At 43.8% G+C, this 22,119-nt stretch overlaps 1 protein-coding gene across 1 annotated transcript in view; it reads right to left on the bottom strand.

Moving 5' to 3' along the window:
• eda (ectodysplasin A) overlaps nt 1-22,119 on the bottom strand; it is a 46,681-nt gene that overhangs the window by 14,177 nt on the left and 10,385 nt on the right. The window contains exons 4-5 of the mRNA XM_041196189.1: nt 19,928-19,979; nt 9,373-9,494 (exon numbers count right to left, since the gene is read on the bottom strand). Coding sequence (XP_041052123.1) covers nt 9,373-9,494; nt 19,928-19,979 — 174 coding nt within the window. The remainder of the gene's footprint in view (nt 1-9,372; nt 9,495-19,927; nt 19,980-22,119) is intronic.

The following is a 22,119-nucleotide window of genomic DNA, read 5'->3' on the forward strand; positions in this document are numbered from 1 at the left end:
GGTTTCGATCAGTCACCTCTTACTCTCCTAAGCTCCAGTGGATACAAGCCTAACCTGTCCAACCTTTCCTCATAAGACAATCTGCCCATTCCTGGTGTTAGTCTAGTAAACCTTCTCCGAACTGTTTCTAATGCATTTACATATTTCCTTAAATCAGGAGACCAATATTGTACACAATACTCCAGATGTGGTCTCACCAGTGCCCTGTACAACTGAAGCATGACCTCCCTACTTTTGTATTCAATTCCCCTCGAAATAAATGATAACATTCTATTAGCTTTCCTAATTACTTGCTGGACGTGCATACTAACCTTTTGTGATTCATGCACTAGGACACCCAGATCCCTCTGAACCTCAGAGCTCTGCAATCTCTCACCATTTAGATAATATGCTTCTTTTTTATTCTTCCTGCCAAAATGGACAATTTCACATTTGTCCACATTATACTCCATTTGCTAGGTCTTTGCCCACTCACTTAACCTATCTATGTCACTTTGTAGCCTCCTTACATCCTCTTCACAACTTACTTTCCTACCTATCTTTGTGTTGTCAGCAAATTTAGCAACCATACCATTTGTCCCTTCATCCAAGTCATTTATGTAAATTGTAAAAAGTTGAGGTCCCAGCAGTAATCCCTGTGGAACACCACCCATCACATCCCGCCAGCCAGAAAAAGACCCATTTATGGCTGCTCTCTGTTTCCTGTTAGCTGGCAAATCCTCTATCCATGCCAATATGTTACAAACCACACCATGAGCATTTATTTTCCCAATAACCTTTAAATTTTCACCTTGTCAACTGCCTTCTAGAAATCTAAGTACAATCCATCCACCAGTTCCCCTTTATCCACAGCATATGCGACTCCTTCAAAACACTCCAATAAATTGGTTAAACATGATTTCCCTTTTACAAAATCATGTTGATTCTGCCTGATTGCCTTAAACTTTTCTAAGTACCCTGCTATAACATCTTTAATAATAGTTTCTAACATTTTCTCTATGACAGAAGTTAAGCTAACTGGCCTGTAGTTTCCTGCTTTCTGTCTCCCTCTCTTTTTGATTAAAGGAGTTACATTTGCTATTTTCCAATCTAACTGGACAGAGGCTAGGATTTTGATGCTCCGTTGCATTGCTTGTGGTATCTATCCAACAACACAAGTCATGCACTTTGGAAAACAGATCCGTCCAAAATTCTGTTGCCCATATCCTAACTTGCACCAAGTCCTTTTCACCCATCACCTCTGTGCTCACCTACATTGGCTCCCAGTCAAGCAATGGCTCAATTTTAAAATTTTTGTCCTTGTTTTCAAATCAACCCATGGCCTTGCATCTCTCTATCTTGGAGCTTTAGGAGATTACAGAGATAGCTGTACTCCTCCAATTCTAGCCTCCCCATTTCTGATCACTCCACCATTGGCAGTTTTGCCTTCAACCTCCTAGGCCCCAAATTTTGGAATTTCCTCCCTAAATCTCTCTGACTCTCTACCCCTCTCTCTTCCTTTAAACCACTCCCTGCTTTTGGTCACCTGTCCTAATATATGTTTATGAGGCTTGGTGTTATATTTTGTTTGATAATGTTCCAGTGTAGTGTATTGGAACATTACAATGTTAAAAACATGATACAAATGTAGGTTATTGCTAGAAAAAAAAATTACATGGAAAAGTATGTGAATAAGAAGTGACATGGTTAAGGATAGTGAGAGAAGGCTTGCCCTTATTAACAATAGGTGCATAATCTATCTGAGAAGACCATAAAAGGCAAGTCTGGCAGCATCTGTGTAAAGGAACCAAGTTAAGGTTTAGGAGCTTTCTTCAGTTCTGATGAATAGGTCATCATCAACCTGAAGCATTAACGCTGTTTCTCTCTTCACGGTGGTGGCAGTGGCGAAGTGTTCTTGTCGCTGGACTAGTAATCCAGAGGCCCAGGGTAATACTTGGGGACCCGGGTTTGAATCCTGCCATAGCAGATGGTGGAATCTGAATTCAGTGAAAGCACTGAGGGTGGCAAGGGTGCAGAATGTGCTCTGAAGTCCTCCCACCCCTCAGGATTTCCATGCCCATCACCAAGAGCGGCTCGGTAGCACCACTACTGACCGAGCCACCCTGAGTCCTGAATGACAAAGCTGCCAGACTGGCTCTTTGGCAGTTGGTGAGGGAAAAACATACTTGATCTCATCCTCACCAAACTGCCTGCTGCAGATGCATCTGCCAATGACTGTATGGGTAGGAGTGACCGCCACACAGTCATTGTGGAGACAAAAGTCCTGCCTCCACATTGAGGATACCCTCCATTGTGTTTTGTCACATTGCCACTGTGTTAAATGGGGTAAATTTCAAACAGATCGAGCAACTCAAGACTGGGCATCCATAAAGCGCTGTAGGCCATCAGCAGAATTGTACTCGAACACAATCTGTAACCTCATGGCCTGGAATATCCCCTACTCTACCATTACCAGCAAGCCAGGGGATCAATGAAGAGTGCAGGAGGGCATGCAAGGAGCAGCACCAAGCATAGCTAAAAATGAGGCGTCAACCTGGTCAAGCTATAACACAGGACTACTTGCATGCCAAACAGCATCAGCAGCAAGTGATAGACAGGGCTAAGCAATCCCACAACCAACAGATCAGATCTAAGCTCTGTAGTCCTGCCACATCCATTCGTGAATGGTGGTGGACAATTAAACAACTCACTGGAGGAGGAGCTTCACAAATATCCCCATCCTCAGTGATGGAGGAGCCCAACACATCAGTGCAAGAGATAAGGCTGAAGCATTTGCTACAATCTCCAGCCAGTGGATGATCCATCTCGGCATCTTCTGGTTGCCTCTATCACAGATGCCAGTCTTTAGCCAATTCGATTCACTCCACGTGATATGAAGGCACTGGATACTGTAAAGGCTATGGGCTCTGACAATATTCCAGTAATAGTACTGAAGACTTGTGCTCCAGAACTTGTCGCGCCACTAGCCAAGCTGTTCCAGTACAGCTACAACATTGGCATCTCCCCGGCTATGTGGAAAATTGCCCAAGTATGTCCTGGACACAAAAAGCAGGACAAATCCAACCTGGCCAATCACTGCCCCATCAGTCTACTCTCCATCATCAGTAAAGTAATAGATGGGGTCATCAACAGTGCTATCAAGCGGCACTTGCTTAGCAATACCCTGCTCATTGACGCCCAGTTTGGGTTCGGCCAGGGCCACTCAGCTCTTGACCTCGTTACAGCCTTGGTTCAAACATGGACAGAAGACCTGAACTCCCAAAGTGAGATGAGAGTGACTGCCCTTGACATCAAGTCTGCATTTGACAGAATGTGGCATCAAGGAGCCCGCGCAAAACTGGAGTCAATAGGAATCAGGGGGAAAACTCTCCACTAGTTGGAGTCATGCCTAGCAGAAAGGAAGATAACTGTGGTTGTTGGAGGTCAGTCATCTCAGCTCCAGGACACCATTGCAGGAGTTTCTCAGAGTAGTGCCCTTGGCCCAACCATCTTCAGCCGTTTCTTCAATAACCTTCCTTCCATTATAAAGTCAGAAGTGGTGATGTTCGCTGATGTTGCACAATGTTCAGCACCATTTACGACTCCTCAGATACTGAAGCAGTCCCTGTCCAAATGTAGCAAGGCCTGGACAATATCCTGGACAATATCTAGGCCTGGGCTGACAAGTGGCAAGTAACATTCACACTACACAAGTGTCAGGCAACGACCATCTCCAACAAGAGAGAATCTAACCATCGCCCCTTGATGTTCAATGGCATTGCCATCATTGAATCCCCCACTATCAGCATCCTGGGGGTTACCATTGACCAGAAACTGAACTGGACTAGCCATATAAATACTGTGGCTTCAATAGCTGGTCAGAAGATAGGAATCATGCGATGAGTAACTCACCTCCTAACTCCCCAAAGCCTGTCCACCATCTACAAGGCACAAGTCAGGAGTGTGATGGAATACTCCCCACTTGCCTGGATGAGTGCAGCTCCCACAACACTCAAGAAGCTTGACACCATCCAGGACAAAGCAGTCGCTTGATTGGCACCCCATTCACCACCTTCAATATTCACTCCCTCCACCACTGCTGCACAGTGACACTTGCCTGGATGAGTGCAGCTCCCACAACACTCAAGAAGCTTGACACCATCCAGGACAAAGCAGCCCACTTGATTGGCACCACATCCACAAACATTCACTCCCTCCACCACCGATGCATAGCAGAAGTGTGTACCATCTACAAGACGCACTGCAGGAATTCACCAAGGCTTCTTTGGCAGCATCTTCCAAACCCATGACCACTACCATGTAGAAGGACAAGGGCAGCTGATAGATGGGAACACCACCACCTAGAAGTTCCCCTCCAAGTCACTCACCATCCTGACTTGGAAATATATCGCCGTTCCTTCACTGTCACTGGGTCAAAATCCTGGAACTCCCTTCCTAACAGCATTGTGGGTGTACCTACACCACATGGACTGCAATGGTTTAAGACAGCTCACCACCAACTTCTCAAGGGCAGCTAGGGATGGGCAATAAACGCTGGCCCAGCCAGCAAAGCCCACATCCTGTGAATAAAAAAAACAGATGCTGCCAGACCTGCTGAGTGTTTCCAGCATTTTATGTTTTTATTTCTGATTTCCAGCGTCAGCATTAATCTGCTTTTGTAAGACCATAAAAGGGACAGATGGAAGAGGGGAAAAGCTAAGATATGCTTTTAAAAAAAAATACAAAAAAACTTGGCAGGAAGGCTGTTTATATGCTCCTAAGACAGGAAATAACTTCCATGGCAGAAGAAGTCTGTAAAGAAGAGCAGTAACTGACCGACCCCTGAGTTTATCATCAACCATGGATAAGCTTTTAGCTACTATGTCTGCTTATATGCCTCGGTATCAAGTTTTTTTTCCAGATAATGCTCCTGTGACCCACCATGGAACACTTTACTAAATTAAAGGTGTTAATAAAATGCAAGTTGTCGTTGACCTATAATACCTATACTTGGTGTAACTTGAATGGCCAGAAACATACTCTATGATTGAGAAGACAAGTTTATCATTCCAGTATTGGACGTTCATCTTAGCCCTGGAGTAGTTGAGGTTACAATCTACAGGCAGAGTTTTGTAACATGTAAACCTTCATCACATGTAAATCTTCATCACATGTAAATCTTCATCACATGTAAATCTTCATCACATGTAAATCTTCATCCTTAAGAGTAAAATTATAACTAAGGAAAGGATAGGCCCATAAAAGACCAAAAAGATTGGTGTGGTTCTTAATGAATACTTTCTGTCTGTCTTCACAAAAGAGGGGGACGATGCAGATATTGTTGTTAAAGAGCAAGTGTGCGAAGTATTGGGTGTGATAAACATAGGGAGAGAAGAAGAATTAAAGGGATTATTAGCACCTTTGAAATTGGATAAATCACCAGGGCTGGATGAAATGTACCCCAGGATGTTAAAAGAAATCAGGGTGGAAAAGCAGGGGGCCTGACCATCATTTTCCAATCCTCACTGGTTACAGGAGTGGTGCTGGATGACTGGAAAACTGCTAATGTTGTACCTTTGTTTAAAAAGAGAGGGAGGAGTAGACTGAATAATTAGAGGCCAGTTACTCTAACCTCAGTAGTGGGGAAATTATTGAAATCATTTCTGAGGGACAGGGTAAACTATCACTTAGAAAGGCACAGATTGATCAAAGATAGTCAACATGGATTTGTTTAGGGAAGATCGTGTCTGAGTAACTTGATGGAATTTTTTGAGGAAGTGATGAGGAGGTTTGATGTGGATTGAGTGTAGTTGATGTGGTTTACATGGATTTAGCAAGTTTTTGACAAGGTCCCACATGGCAGACTGGTTAAAAAATAAAAGCCCATGGGAACCAGGGGAATGTAGCAAGCTGGGTACAAAACAGGCTCAATGGCAGGAAACAAGGCGTAATTGTTGACGGGTATTTTTTGTTTCCAGTGGGGCACCACAGGGCTCAGTTCTAGGTCCCCTGCGTTTTGTGGTCTATATTAACAATTTGGATGTAAATGTAGGGGGCATGATCAAGAAGTTTGCAGATGGCACAAAATTTGGCTGTGTGTTTAATAGTGAGGAGGATAGCTAAAGACTGCAGGAAGATATCAATGGATTGGTCAGGTGGGCAGAAAAGCAGCAAATGGAATTCAAGCTGGAGAAGTGTGAGGGAGGTCAAACAAGGCAAAGGAATACACAATTAATGGAGAATACTGAGATGTGTAAAGGAAGTGAGGGACCTTGGAGTGAATGTTCACAGATCCCTGAAGGCAGCAGGACAGGTCGATAAGCTGCTTAAGGAGACATATGGAATCCTTTCCTTGATTAGCTGAGGTATGGAATATAAGGGCGGGGAGGTTAGGTTGGAACTGTATACATCATTAGTTAGGCCAAACTTGAATACTGAGTACAGTCTGGTTACCCCTTTACAGAAAGTATTTAACTGCATTTGACAGGATACAGAGGCGATTTATGAGGATGTTGCCAGGACTGGATAATTGCAGCTATGAGGAAAGATTGGATAGGCTGGGATTGTTCTCCTTGGAACGGAGGAGGCTGAGGGGAGATTTGACTGAGATGTACAAAATTGTGTGGCCAAAATAGAATGGATGGGATGGGCACATTTATCTTAGAAGAGAGGTCAGCGACGAGAGGGCATAGATTTAAAATGATTGGCATAAGTATTAAGATGGGAGATGAGGAAAGATTTTTAACCCAGAGGGTAGCAGGAGTCTGGAACTCACAGCCTGAAAGGGTGGAAGGGGTAGAAACCCTCTACTCATTTAAAAGGTGCCTGGATATACACCTGAAGTGCGAAAACCCGCAGGGCTACGGACCCAAATGCTGGAAAGTGGGATTAGGCTGGGTGGCTCGTTTTACGGCCGGCACGGACACGATGGGCCAAGTGGCCCCTTTCTGTGCCATCAACTTCCTATGATTCAATGATCACGTTTGCCTCCATTTTGTGAGAAAGGGCTGATATTATTGATGGGGAATTGCATCCCCTGGTGTGGTCACTTACTGTAGTCTGAAAAAAGTTTGCACAAATAGGAGTTAGGGATCATCAGCAATGGGAGGCCCAAAAAGAAAATGTGGGCCTTAGTATGATATGCTGATTGAGGGTTTCACTGGAGATCAATGAATTGCTATAATGTATTAAAAGGCTTACCACAGTACAGCCTGATGCAGCAAAACCTGATGTAAGTAGATGGGATGTTGCTAGTATAATATTACTTGACTGCTTTGCAGCAGAGTTTGAACTCCTTACATGTGAATAACCTGCTCTTTCTTGAACTTCAATAAAGTGAATGGCATATCATTTGAGAATGGTACTGAAGAGAGCAAGCGTAATATCAAACCAAAATGTGGACCTTGCATCCAAACCCTGCATATTGTACATACAGTATTTCATCCCTGCTATATAACATATTGTTCAACCCTTACATCACCTTCCCCATTCTCTGTGCATTTCTCTCTACAGTCCATATTAATCAACCTTTCAGTGTAATAAGCCATTCATTCCATATTGTTTCCTGTATAATTCATAACTGCTCCCATATAAATATAACAGGTAGTCATTGTCACAGTTCATGCTACTGTACCTTTAATAAGTAATGGAAAAATGCCCATTTACACCTCCTCTAGAACCATCTTTTGTGTCTTTATTTCTTCCATTACCATCTCATGATCCTGAGGGGTCTTGACAGGGTGGATGTGGAAAGGATGCTTCCTCTTGTGAGAGAACCTAGAACTGGGGGCTCATGGTTTAGAAATAAGGGGTTGCTCATTTAAGACAGAGATGAGGAGAATTATTTTTCTCTCAGAGGTTCTTGAGTCTTTGGAACTCTCTTCCTCAAAAGGCAGTGGAAACAGGGTCTTTGAATCTTATTAAGGCAGAGCTAGATAAGGTTCTTGATTAACAAGGGGTTGAAAGGTCATCAGGGGTAGGCATGAGGTTACCATCAGGTCAGTCATGATCTTATTGAATGGCGGAGCAGGCTGGGGGAACTGAGTGGCCTGCTCCTAGTTTGTATGTTTGTATCTCCTTTTGCTTTGCACCTTTCCTTTTGTCATTTAATCTCTCCTGCCCTTCACCCCATCTCAGACCTTCCCTTTTGTTCTGCTCCCCCTTACACACCCACCTCCTTCGGTACTTGCTTAAAATTTTTTACACCTCTAACATTTTCCAGTTCGAACAAAAGGTCATCAACCTGAAACATTAAAAGCTCTGTTTTTTTCTCTCTCTCTCTCTCTCTGCGGATGCTGCCTGACCTGCTGATTATTTCCTGCATTTTCTGTCTTTATTTCAGATTTCCAGCATCTGTAGTGTTTTGCTTTCGTATCAATGACATGGGGCAGCATTTTCCAGTTGGTGAGCAGGGGCGGGGCCCGCTCGCCGACACGTAAAACAATGTGAGGTGACGTTGGGCGGGCACACAGCCAAGTCAAAGGCCTATCAAGGCCTGTTAAAAACTGTTAAACGAGCTGCCCGTCCAACCTTAAGGTTGGCGGGGTGGGGGTGGGGGGGGGGGGGGGGGGTGTGGCAGGCGAAGAGCCCAGGCGGCCTTCGCACTTTTCATGAAACTTCATCCACGGGCGGGATGAGGTTTCATGAAGTGTTTTAAAATTCCGTAAAAATTATTTAAAAAATTCATTGACAGGTCCCAGCTCAAGTGACACTGTCTCATGAGGGGACATGTTTTAAAAGTTTTTTTTCCCCCTTTAATTGAATTTTAAAACCTTAAACCGATCTCCCTGAGGTACCTCTGTGCCTCAGGGGGATTTCTGCACTCCCTTGCGCGCATGCGTAGAAGAACGCAGGCCCCGATTCAGGGAATCCCCCCGCCCGCACAGGGAGCGCTCAGCGCTTCCAGGTGAGCATCACACTGGGTGGGCCTTAATTGACCGGCCCATGTAAAATGGTGATGGGGACCCGATCGGGGGCGCTGATCAGGTTGGCGCTCGCTCCCGCCCACCCCCCCCCACCAACAGGGGGAAAGTTCAGCCCATGGAATATTGTTTGGCCCATTCATTTATAACACAATGCGAAGGAATCAAAATTCCAATACAATGAGAATAAATATGTGCTGTCGAATTCTTCGACAATCGGGAGTAAGTAGAAATTGGTGAGAAACACAACAGCCACCACCGCTTCAAAGTTGGAAACGTCTGTGCAGAACAACAGGATCAGGTGTGTTTATTCTGACTTGACCACAGCTGGTCTGAACAGTCGGATAACAGAATCCCAGCAGCAACCATCCGCCCCTCCATCCCACACCACCCCCCACCACCACCACCACCCACCCCCCCCACCCCCACCCACGTCCCAGCAGCTTATCATTAGGGACAAGACCGTACTCACTTCTACCTGACTATAGATGAAGTAGGTGCCATCCACGAGGACCTCCAGCTGTCCACTTCGGCTGTGCAACCGGAAGACTTTATGGCTCAGTGAAGATCGGACCCAGTCAGCCAGAACACCACCTATGAGATCTCAGCGTGAGAAGGGCAGTCACTCAATACATGGAAAAATATTCAGAGAAGTTCTATAGCAAAAAAAAATGCAAACAGCTAACATTGCTATTGTTACACAAACCACCTTATCACTGGTTCAATGATGAAGAACAAAACAGAATATTAATTCATGGAAACTTCACAACATATTTATTCTAAAATGATACGCAATAGCCCCTTACTGGAAATGCATGTGCCCAACTCAGATGAGGCAGGTGTGTCTAACTCTGTTGCAATAACCCCAGTTTCAACACTAATACTCGTTCCCCAGAAAATAGCCAGTTATGAAATTCCCCCTCTGCCAGGAGTTGAGAGAAACGGGGTGGGTGAGATGAGCAAAGATTCTGCAGCAGTGATTCTTGTGAGTGAGAAAGTGCTAAAGAGTGCACAATGACTGACAGTTTTGTTTTGTGGGCCTGAGTGTCTTAACAACTGGGTTGAGTTTGTTCAAACAAAACGTCTTATGCTTTTTCCGGATTTCTCAAGAGCAAGGAGAATTTCATCCTTTTGAGTCTGAGTTGGATCCAAAAAGTCCCCCAGAGTGAAGTATTATGTTTAATCCATTGATTTTGGTTAATTTTCAACCCTTTCAATTGCTTGGTATAAATAGGTATAGAGGAGTAATTCCTTGTTGATCCCCTTAATAAATCAGTTACGCCAACTAATTTTTCTGCTTTGGTTTTAAAATAAAATTTCAACTGTCATTTAAATCTTGTACAAAAATGGAGGAGGAGTAGGGACAACTCCCTCAATGTATTGTTCAGCCTAGTTTTCTAAAGACTGTTGGAAGCAATAGCTCTTTAATCATTTTCATTTTAGTCAAAAGAAAAATGCTATTTGGGCTAAGGAAAAATAAACTATTTCCTATCATTATTAACATTCTGTGGTTTGTAATACTCATTTTAAAACTGCCCTTAGGGATTGGAATATATCAGCAATATTTAATAGTCATCTGGCAAACAATTTGGAAACACGCCATTCTGACCTGATCAGTTCTTAGTTTGTCCACTTTTAATTAAATGGTTCTAAAAAGCTAACTTGTTCCATTTGTTTTCCAGGACAATCTATATGATCAAGAATAATCACCATTAGTGATTATTATTTCAAGATTTCATTGTCAACAGTCCATCTGGAAGTTATCCATTTCCAACTTGTGACTTGCATTCATGCCTCAAAACTCTAGCATCACCAATCAGGAACAGGAATATAAAAGGTCATGGTGGAAACATTCAACAGGACAGAGAGCATCTCTGGAGAGAGAAACAGAGTTAATGTTTGATGAAAGATGATCAACCTGAAATGGTTTCTCTCTTTCCACAGATGCTGGCTGACCTGCTAAGCTTTTTCAGCATCCTTATGTTCTTAAGTGCACAATTTCTAGTGTCACCAGCACTTTGCCTTTGTATTTTTCAACTGCCCTTGGAAGATATCCAGTTGAATGGCTAACCAGTTTTTCTCCAGCAGATATACCACTTAAGTGACCAAACTGCTGAATCATTCACCATCAAATTGCCAAGTTTAACAATTAAATGGGTCCTCACAGCGTATACACTGAAATCAGATGCTCTTCGCAGGAAGTGACTGTTCAATCACTTCAGGAAAATAATTTGTTTCTACCTCCTGAGCTGCAAAGCTCTTGCTTACTCTCACATACCCAGGGTTTGAAAACAGCAGTCTTCTGTGTCCTCCAGCTAGCAATATCAGGCAAACAAAATTATATGCTGTGCATTCTGCCTGCCTGATATGCTTCAGACTTGCTCCCTCCTCGCTCACTGGACACTGTCCTGATCCCTTGGAGCAAAAATTTTCATATGGCGGGCGGGCTCGGCAGGAGCAGGCAGGGGCAGGCACGGAACCGAGCGTCGACCGCGATCGGCTCTGCGCCGCCATTTTATGCGAGTGGGCCAATTAAGGCCTGCCCAGCATAAGACGCGACCGGTAGTGCTCAGTGCTACCTGTGCAGGCAGGGGGAGGAGGGAGAGTCGGGGCCAGCGCTCCATCACGCATGCATGGAGCTGCCTCAGGGAGATTCAATCGACATTAAAATGATTAAATAAAAGGTTTAAAAAATTATTTCAGCATGAGTTGGGACATGTTTTTATAATTACGAAATTTTAAAAATTTATTTAATAAAAGCTTTAGGAAACTTCATCCCGCTCGTGGATGAGGTTTCATAAAAAACGCAAAGGCCGCTTGGGCTTTTTGCCTGCCTGACCACCTTACAATAACTGCTTTGTTAATGGCCTTAATAGGCCACTTACATTTTGGTGGGCACGCAGCCGACTCCAGCGCGCGTCCACCGAACGAAATGTCGTGAGACGCATGCCCGATGTCATCACGTGTCATTTTACGTGTCAGCGTGTCGGGCCTGCCTCCGCACGCCAACAGAAAACTTCTGTCCTTGAAATCTATCCTTGTGCGCTGCTCCCTCTACTCCTCCTAACACAGCTAGAGAAATTCAGGAAATGCTACAAGGAAAAAAATGACTCTTACTTCATTCTGCATTTCGAAAATAATCTTCAAAAGGATTATTTCAAGAGTTAGGGCTCCAGATTATGTTAAGGGGAATGGATAATACAGATGCAAACAGGTTATTTAATTTGGATGGTAGGGTAACAGTAATAAATTTCAAGGAAGACTTGAATTTTAAAGGAATTTCTTTCTTAGTGGATTGGCTATGTGGAATAATCTCATGGTTAAAGGAATAAAATGATGTTTACACCTTTTTTAAAAAATGGATTTGGGTTGAGAGAAAATGGTATAATTAAAAGGTCAGTGATGACTGAATGCCAAGGAGCAACCCTGCTTAGACCAGCCAGGAAAGAACGAAACCAGAATCAGAAACTGCAGCGCTTATACAGTCAGCTCCTACAGTAGGCTTCTGAGTTGATCTGTGAACATATTATACAAGCCAACTGAGCATTGCAACTACAGGCCAGCCAGTTTACCCTTGTGGGCTGGGAAAGCATTCAGAAATCTTAATTTGGGACAAAATGAACATGTCACTTGGACAAGTGTGAACTAGTTAAGGAAAGCCAGTTGTTAACTAGAATTGTTAACGGTAGCTCATGTTTAACCAACTTGATTTGAGTTCTTGATAAGGTAATGGAGAGGGTTGATGAGGGTAATGCAGGTAATGTGGTACATAGACCTCCTAAAGGCATTTTATAAAGTGCCACATAATAGGTTTGTCAGCAACACTGAAGTCCAAGCTTAAGTGGACCAGCCATATGACTACTAAGGCGTATCAGAGGCTGGGAATTCTGTGGTGAGTAACTCACCTCTTGACTTCTCAAAGCCTGTCCACCATCTAAAAGGCACAAGTCAGGAGTGTGACACTTTCCACTTGCCTGGATGAGTGCAGCTCCAACAACACTCAAGAAGCTCAAGACCATCCAGGACAAAGCAGCCGCTTGATTGGCACCCCATTCACCACCTTCAATATTCACTCCCTCCACCACTGCTGCACAGTGACAAAGATGCGTACTAGCTACAAAATGTACTGCAGCAATTTGCCAAGGCTCCTTTGACAGCACCTTCCAAACCTGTGACCTCTACCATCTAGAAGGGCAGCAGATGCATGGAAACAGCTCCAACATTGCAAGTTCACCTCCAAGTCACACACCATCCTGTCATTGCTGTTCTTTCACAGCCACAGAGTCAAAATCCTGAAATTCCCTGCCTAACAGCACTGCAGGTGTACCTGCACTAAATAGACTGCAGTAGTTCAAGAAGGCAGCTGATTCCCATCTTGCCAACTAAGTTCACATCCCAAGAATGAATAAAAAGAATTTTTAAAAAAGGAACAGTGGCAGCACAACTGAGTAGCAGCAAACAGGGATTGGTGGTGAATGGTTGCATTTTTGGACTGGAGAAAGGGATACAGTGGACGTCCACAAGGGTCATTACTAGGACCACTGCTTTCCCTAATTTATATTAATGAGCTAGACTTGGGTGTACAGGGCTACAAAATTTGTAGATGATGTAAAAGTTAGAAGGAATGAAAGTTGTGAGAAGAATAGCACTAGACTTCAAGAGATGTACACAGGCAGGTGAAATGGACAAACACGTTGCAGATGAAATTTAATGCAGTGAAGTGTGAAGTAATGCATTTACAATACAAAATAAAGGGCACAATTCTAAAGGGGATGCAGGAACAGAGAGGCACGTTAGCTTTCTGTGATTCGTGTACAGGAACACTCGGTTTCATGTGAATATCAACATTTCCTAGTCTCTCACCCCTTAAAAAATATTCTGCATTTCTATTCTTCCGACAAAAATGGATAACTTCATGGGCAGGATTTTGCCCTTGGCAGGGGTGCTCAGAGGGGGGCGGTGATCTGCGATCGGCTCCGCTCTGCGATTTCACGGTGGTGGGCCAATTAAGGCCCGCCCAGTGTGGATCGCGAGCGGCAAAGCTGAGTGCGGGCAGGGGGAGGAGAGAGAGCCGGGCCTAGCACACAGTTCATACATGCACAGGCACGGAGCTGCCTCAGGGAGATTGAAGCACTCTGCAAAAATAATTAGGAAGGGAATAAAAATGTAATAAAACGTGTCCACTCATGTGGCTTTGTTACAGGAGCTGGAACATGTTTTTAATTCAAAAATAAAGTTTTCATTTAATGTTTATTTGCTTTAGGAAACCTCATCCTGCTTGTTAGGTTAGGTTGGATGGGCAGCGTAAATTTGAATTTTATTAGGTTGTTAATGGCCTTAATAGGACTTTTAATTATCGGCGGGCGCGCAGCCGATTCCGGCGCCGCCCGCTGAACGAGATATCGCGAGACTGCGCGATGACATCGGGGCGCAGGCCCGACATCATCATGTGTCACTTTATGCTCGGCCACATCGTGTGCCTGCTAGCCGAGTGTAATATTCTGCCCCATACTTCTGCACATTATATTCCATCTGCCATGTTCTTGCCTACTCGCCCAACCTGTCTCTATACATTTGCAGCCTCTTTCTTTTCACCGCTTACTTTCCCACCTATTATCAGCAAATTTGGATACATTACACTCAGTCCTCTCATCTAGGTCTTTGATACAGATTGTAAATGACTGAGGCGCCAGCTGATGCTTTCGGTACCTGGATAGTTATGGCTTGGCAACCTGAAAATGACCAGACTATTCTCACACTGTTTTCTGTCTATTTACTAATCCTTGATCCATATTACTTCCAATTCCCTGAGCCTTAATTCTGTGCAATAACCTCTTGTGAATGCTTTTCGAAAATTCATATACACCACATCCGCTGCTTTCGTCTTTTCCACCAAACTACTTACATCCTCAAAAAACTCTAATAGGTTTGTCCATTTCCATTTCATATCTCTGTGTTGACCCAATCATATTAGAATTTTCTAAGGAAACTTATCATTTTCCCAATAATAGGTTCCAGCATTGTCCCTGCAATTGATGATATGATAACTAGCCTATGGTTCCTTCTGTTCTCTCTCCCTCCTTTCTTGAATAGCAGGTTTAGATTTGCCACCTTCCAATCCTTGAGACTGTTTTGGAATTTAGGGAATCCTGGACAACCAAAGCCATGACAATAGCTACCTCTTTTAGGATCCTTGGATGTAGGCCATCAGGCCCAGGAGACTTTTTGCTTTTAGTTCCATTAATTTCTCCAATACTATTTATTTACCGATTCTAATCTCTTCAAGTTCCTCACACACTATCGTTGGCCTCCCACTATTTTCAGAATATTTCTGTGTCTTGCACAATCTCTGTTACTTCCTTATTCCCCAGCTTAATTTCTCCCAATTCTGCTTCTACAGGAGCTACATTTATTTTCGCTAATCTCTTCCTTTTTACATACTTAACAGAAACTTTTACTATCTGCTTTTGTATCTCATGCTAGTTTGTTCTCTATTCCATTTTCTCTTTCTTTATTAATTTCTTGCTGAACTCTGAAACTCCTCCAATCCTCTGACCTTTCATCAGTAAGCCTTTGACTGGCAACGCTGAATGGAATCATGTTCGGCGGGTGTCTCATGTGCGGCCCGAAAAAGCGGTGAGACACCCTTGTTGACTCCTAGGTGTAAGGCCCACTGTATCTTCTGTCCATCAGGCAGTTAAGGGGTCAGCGACAGGCCTTACTCCTGGCTGAGGACTCCAGGATATGATACCCTGCCTGCCTAAAGCTGCCAGCCAATCAGAGGAGGGCAGCTCTTACACTCGCCAGCACCACGAAAACGTAACTGCTGCCAGAACAATATCTCCCGGAGTTCCAGGATCGTGAAGCGACCTGGAAAAAGGCAAGTGCTGTTTTGGGGGGGGGGGGTGCGGTGGTTGGGGGGAGAGGGTGGTCTTGCACGGTGGAGGTTGCGGTGAGAGGGAGGCTTTGGGGGTTGGCAAGGGGATGGCTTTCAGCAGCCACTCCCCTCGTCCATGTGCAGACTGTGCAGACCGAGGCCCCTGCCTGCTGACATGCAGCCCACAGAGTTTTATCAGTCATACAGGCGCCTGGAGCTGGGAAGTTCACAGCGGAGATGGGAAGAGGCCTGTGAATGGCCACTTAAGGGACTGAAGTGCAGGCAGGGCAGGAAGTTGGACCATGGGCCTTCCCGCTCAGAACTTACTTCCAGTGGAGGCGGGAGGGCATCAGGTATTGGTCCTATTGCCAGCCCACCAAATCTTCAGGCCCGCCCGCCCGTCTCCTTCCCCATCTCCTGCGGGGCAGAAGATTCCGGCCATTAACATTATTTCTCTCTCCACGATTGCTGCCAGATCTGATGAGTATTTTCAGCATTTCCTGTTTTTATTTCAGATTTCCAGCAATGGCAGTATTTTGCTTTTGCCTCAGGCTTACAAATTATACTTCAAAATCTACCAGCTCCACCCTCACCTCTCGTCTCCACCCTCTTCAGCTTCAACTGGATAGTCAATGGAATTGCTCAGGTCGGAATTTTTTTTCACTTGTCAAAAATTTTTAAAAAAGAGATTTGCATATCATTCTAGAGTTGGCAGGCTCAAAGTCCTAATCAGTCTGATGAATCAGAATCTATCCTCACCACTTTATACCAGTGACAAAGAAAACACGTTTCACTTACTGAGCAGCCATTACCTGCTTTAGGGAAATTATCTTGTCATCAGATGCCTTTTATCATCGGATGTTAATGCAACTGAAATACATGCAGCTACTAGAAATATCAATCCAAATTTTGAAAAAGCATGTTCAGGAGAAATGAGGTCTAGAGGGGTACCTTTAATAGAAAATGTTTCCAAACTCAGTATTCAGACAACAGGCTCATTACAACAACTTGTATTTTTACAGCATCTTTAATGTGGAAAAATGCCATTTAAGTGCTTCAACGAGGCGCGATCAGAAATGGATAAAGAGCCAAGGAAGGAGATATGAAGTGGGGTGGCTGAAGGTTTACTTGAAAAGGTGGGTTTGAAGAAGGAGGGTTTTAAGAGGTGAAAATAGATCGAGTGCTGGGGGGATTTAAGGAGGGGGTGATGCACAAAAAGCCAGAATCAGAGAGAAAGATAATCTTGGGAGAAGTTGTAGACTGGGAATGGTTACAGAGATTAAGTGGGGTGAAGCCATGAATCAATTTAGACATGAGAATGCAAATTTGAAATCGGAGGCTTTGGGGGAATCAAGAGCTGATGTAGGTCAGCAAGGACAATGTTAAAATGGGGCCCGGTGTGGGGTAAGAAATGGGCAGTAGAGCTGAGGATGGAAGATGGAAGACTGATCAGGGAGCATTGAAGTACTTGCTCTGGAGGTGGCAAAGGCTTAGCTGGAGTTTCAACAGCAGATGGGCAGAGGCAGGGTGGAATGGGTGATGTTACAGAGGTGAAAGTACGCGGCATTTTTGACAGAGGGTTCATTGGGGTTGAAGCTCAACTTGGGTCCAATCGAAAGTGGAGATTGTGAAAGCCTGCTTCAGCCTGAGACAATGGTTGGGGAGGGGGATGAAATTGGTGGCAGGAATATAGAGTTTTTGGTGGGTGTTGAAGATGAAAGCTTGTCTCCCCACTGTTAACCACATAAAACCCTTGCAGCAGGTGTTCCCAAACTGGTACTCACATCCCTGTGGGTACTGGAAACATATCTGGGGGATATGGAAGAGAAATTTTCTAAGGGTGGATTTAATGCCTAATGCAAACAATGAACCATTCTTTTCCTCATTTATTTTAATTCATTATATTTACATTGTGCGTCTGTAAGCAAATAAAACATTAGGATCTTTCCTGGTGGATATTTGCTCTGCCTGTTTCACTTTTGCCAAATGCAAGGGCATGCAGGGGCGGGCTGGTTGTTTTGACCCAAGGGGACAGGTCTCCGCTATTTGGTCGCCAGTGATCCCTCAGCTCACTCTTTGAGCTTCCTAGCCTGTGTGGGAGGTGTGCATTGAGAATTCGTCATCTTCCAAGCTATTTGGGAGCCGGCCGCGTCACCTGGAATAATGCACCGACCAGGTGGAGGAGACTATCACCCACGTTTATCCAGCCTTGTGTCTGGAGGAGCGGGATAAGCCACCCACCTCCAGTGGTTTCCTGAGAGCTTAACCATGGGCGCTGAGAGACCCTCGTGTCTCCAGGCTGACTCTTTCGGGGAAGGGGGGATTGCATCATCTGCTCCCACGGGGGTGTCTCTACATCCTGAGAGTAGCCCGGTTCCTCTGGAATCCTGCTGCCACCGATTGGCGCAAGAAGAGTCAGGAAGAGCCGGTACCATATGATGCGGGGCAAAAGTCTCTGTTATTGATTAAGGTAAGAAATTCAAAGTTTCCATACTTTTTAAAAGAAAACTTACCTTCGACATCACAGAATCAGAAACACTTTATATAAATTTCTGCAATGATGGTACCAACAGTTAGAGGGGTATTTTCTGAATGATAAATGTTTAATTGATTTGTGTGCAGCTACAACCCAATAGCCTGAATAGTTAATTCAAACAAAAGCTTGCATTCATATAGTGCCTTCAATGAAAACAAAACCTTCCAGTGGGGTTCAAACTTGGAAGCTGACCAGAAGAGGAATGTGAGCCATGCCAGGTGAAATTAGCAAGGGGGTGACCAAAATCTGGCCAAAAAGGTGGGTTTTGAGAAAACTTTTAAAGAAGCAGAGATTGGTGGATATGCAGAGGAGGTTAAAAGGAGAGCGAAGCCAATTTACAGAAAACCAATTATGTATCAAACTATTAATTTGCACTACAAAGATTATGCACCTACGCTCAAACAAACGACCTCGCCTGCCTAATTAATTACAAATAGCATTATTAAGCCATTGCTTAAGTAATATATGTTATAATGACTGCATTTTGTACAATGCATGGGCATTAAAGGGTTCAAAATATTAAACTGGTATGCTGGGTAAGAGTATGCCGGCATCTGGTAGATCTGGAAGGGAGTACGCAAAAGTAAAATTGGGAAACCCCTGCCTTATAGCAAGCAGATGGAGGAAATGTTTGCCCCATTAACCTGGGCTTGATACAGACCCCAGAGAGAAAGAAAAGTATGCAAAGATTGTGTTAAATTACCACACACTCAATTCCCAATTTATCAGATCTCTTAGGAGAGCATTCCTGTGTCATTGCTGGCCAAGTGTGTGTTACCAGGCTTTAATGCAACATTGAGGAAGAGGAGCACAGAATGCCATCATAAACTGCGACAAGTCTCGTGTAATTTTATTAGTGTCAGATAGAGTAGACTGTGCCATTGAAAAAAACTTCAAATAATCTGATTTTCTGTATTATTTTATATTAAAAACAGCATAAAGGATCCTGGGCTTTATAAATAAAAGCAAAGAGTTCAGAACCTTATCCAACACTGGTTTGGATACAAGTGGAGCATTGTGTCCAATTCTGGGCACCACACTTTAGGAAGGATGTGATGGCCTTACAGAAGATGTAGAGAAGGTTTACTAGAATGTTTTCAAGGATGAGGAACTACATGGATCGATTGGAGAAGCTGAGGTTGATCTCCTTAGAATAAAGGCGATTTCTTAGAGGTATTCAACCTCATAAAGGGTTTAGACAGAGTAGATGGAGTGGAACTGATCCAATTGTTAGTAAGGCCAAGAACCAAGCAGAGGACAGATTTAAGGTGAATGGCAAAAGAACCAGAGGTGACACAAGGAAAAATGTTTTAACACAGCGAGCAGATACAATCTGGAATGCACTGCCTGAAATAATTGCAGGGCTATGGGGAAAGGGTGGGCAAGTGGGACTAGTTGGATTACTCATGCAGAGAGCCAACAAGAGCCAACAAGGGCTCAACAGGCGGAATGGCTTCTTTCTGTGCTGTAACCATTTCTGATAAGACGTTAGATTCCATTGTTTTAAATCATATAATGCAAAGAGATCATTGGTAACTTTTACACGTGCATAACTCTGCACTGGCAGTTTTTGTAACGTTATTAATATTTTAATTTCTTGAATTTAAATCTTACCTTGTTTTACTTGAATGACTGAGTCATGACCTTGGAGGTGAACTATTGCCATCTGCAAGCAACAATTCAAATGTTACACATGAAATAGCAAACCAGAAAATCCACTAAGAACAATGGCACAAAGTCCATGAATTAAGAGTCTTAATGACAGCATCACTTTAAAAGTAAAATAAAGAGTAAAATTAATAAAAAATGAAAATGCACAACAGACTAACTAGTACTGCAAAATGTTAACTTGTCTTCCTCAGAGCTAAAACTGGACTGCATTCAAATCCAGTGTGTTAAGCCAAGGTACCGCCCCATCATCAGTCAACTTGATTTCTTCTGATAACAGAATATGATCGACATGATAATCTTTCTTTTTAGGTGTTAAATGACCACTGTATATTTCTTGTATTTTGTGCTTATTTCACGGTTCCAGTTTTCACAATGTTTCTCATTTCTCAGAATTAAAACATGGTTTCTTTATGTTTATTCTTTATTTTTGTTTGGAACACAATACACACTAGGCAGAAACTCACAGCTGATACTGTACAACTGACACAGTGCCATGGTAAACTAACTGCACAGGGAATGATGTCCCAACTACAGCTCAATAAGCTGCTTGTTAGCTTTCCAAGGTTTGCCAAAATCAACAAGGCTTGGTCAAGCATATTAAAGATTAGGAAACCAAGAAGGGTAGATGGAGTTAAGATACAATCAGCCATTATCTCATTGAAAAAGACCTGGGTTCTCCTTCATAATCACTTTTAATTGAGCCTTGTTGAAATGAGTTTGCATGGTTTTTGATGATGGATAGGCTAGGACTCAGCTTCAGTTGTCCATACTGCCCAGTCACAAACTTGAAGAATGCCTGATTGGTTGAGGTAATGGAAGGTTAGCTAATACCCTGTGGAGCTATACTTCACCATGAATCCCTGCTTACAGGAAAAGGGGGGAGAAAATTGCAATTATCCCATCTTATTTGACCTTCCTACGTCCTGCACCATTTGCGCCTGAGAGTCTTAAAACCTACTTGGTTGACCAGGAAACTGGGGACCACAAATCCACACTTCTAAACTTCATGACAGAACATGGGTTAAGCCACAGCGACATCTGTTAGGTGTCAATTGGGTTTGTCACATAAAATCATTTGGGCTATTGACCAATATGATTTGATTAGGATTTAATTGCACAGGGAAAGTAGGAGTGCAAAATAAAGTAGGATATAGCAACTTAAAAAATAAGAAAACATACTCTATGTTGGACAAATCTTAAGTTAAATCAGTAAAAGTAACTCTTGGAAGAATTTTCCCCCTATCGAGGGGTTGGGGGGGAGAAGTGCAGGAGCGGGTACAGGCAGGCTCACCTCTGATCGGTGCCCCCAATCGGGGGCGCGCCGCCATTTTACGTGGGCAGGCAAATTAAGGCCCGCCCAGCGTGACGTCCACCAGGAAGTGCTATGCAGCTCCCTGTGCGGGCGGGGCGGGGATTCCCTAATCCGGAATGTGCTCTTTAGTGCATGCGCGCAAAAGAGCGCACTGATCTCCCTGAGGCTAAGTGCTGCCTCAGGGAGATTGGCTCAGAATTAAAATTTTTAACAGAAATGATAAAAAATTTCCCAGACATGTCCCCTCATGTGACATGTGACACTGTCACATGAGTCGGGACATGTCCATAACTTTTATTGAAAGATTTCATAAAAATTTAAATACCCTCATGAAACCTCATCCCGCCCGTGAATGAGGTTTCGTGCTTTTTCTGAAGCCCACCAGGGTTCCTGGCCCATTAATGAGCCTAATTACTTTTTAAATGGCCTCAATAGGCCGTTGACAGGTTGGCGGGTGCAGAGTTGACTCGGCTGTGCCTCCGCGGACCTGAAACTGGAAATGACGTGGGGTGACGTCGGGAGTTGTGCCTGACATCATCCCGCGTCATTTTACGGGTTGGCGAGCGGGCCCCACCCCTGCTCGCCAACCGGAAGATCCTGCCCTGTGTATCTGATATGGAAAAATATGCTACTTACTAGCATTGTCATACATCACTTGGTGCGCAGACAAAAAGTCTTCCACTGAAACACATAGAAGTTACAACTCTGAAACAAGCCATTCGTCCCATCAAGTCTATATCAGTGTTTTCCTTCCATGTGAGAAAATAGTTTTATGAACATTAACCAACCTTGCTCCCATCTCCGCTTTTCCTTCACCCACCTA

The sequence above is a fragment of the Carcharodon carcharias genome, chromosome 9 (assembly GCF_017639515.1).
Source record: "Carcharodon carcharias isolate sCarCar2 chromosome 9, sCarCar2.pri, whole genome shotgun sequence".
Lineage (NCBI taxonomy): Eukaryota > Metazoa > Chordata > Chondrichthyes > Lamniformes > Lamnidae > Carcharodon > Carcharodon carcharias.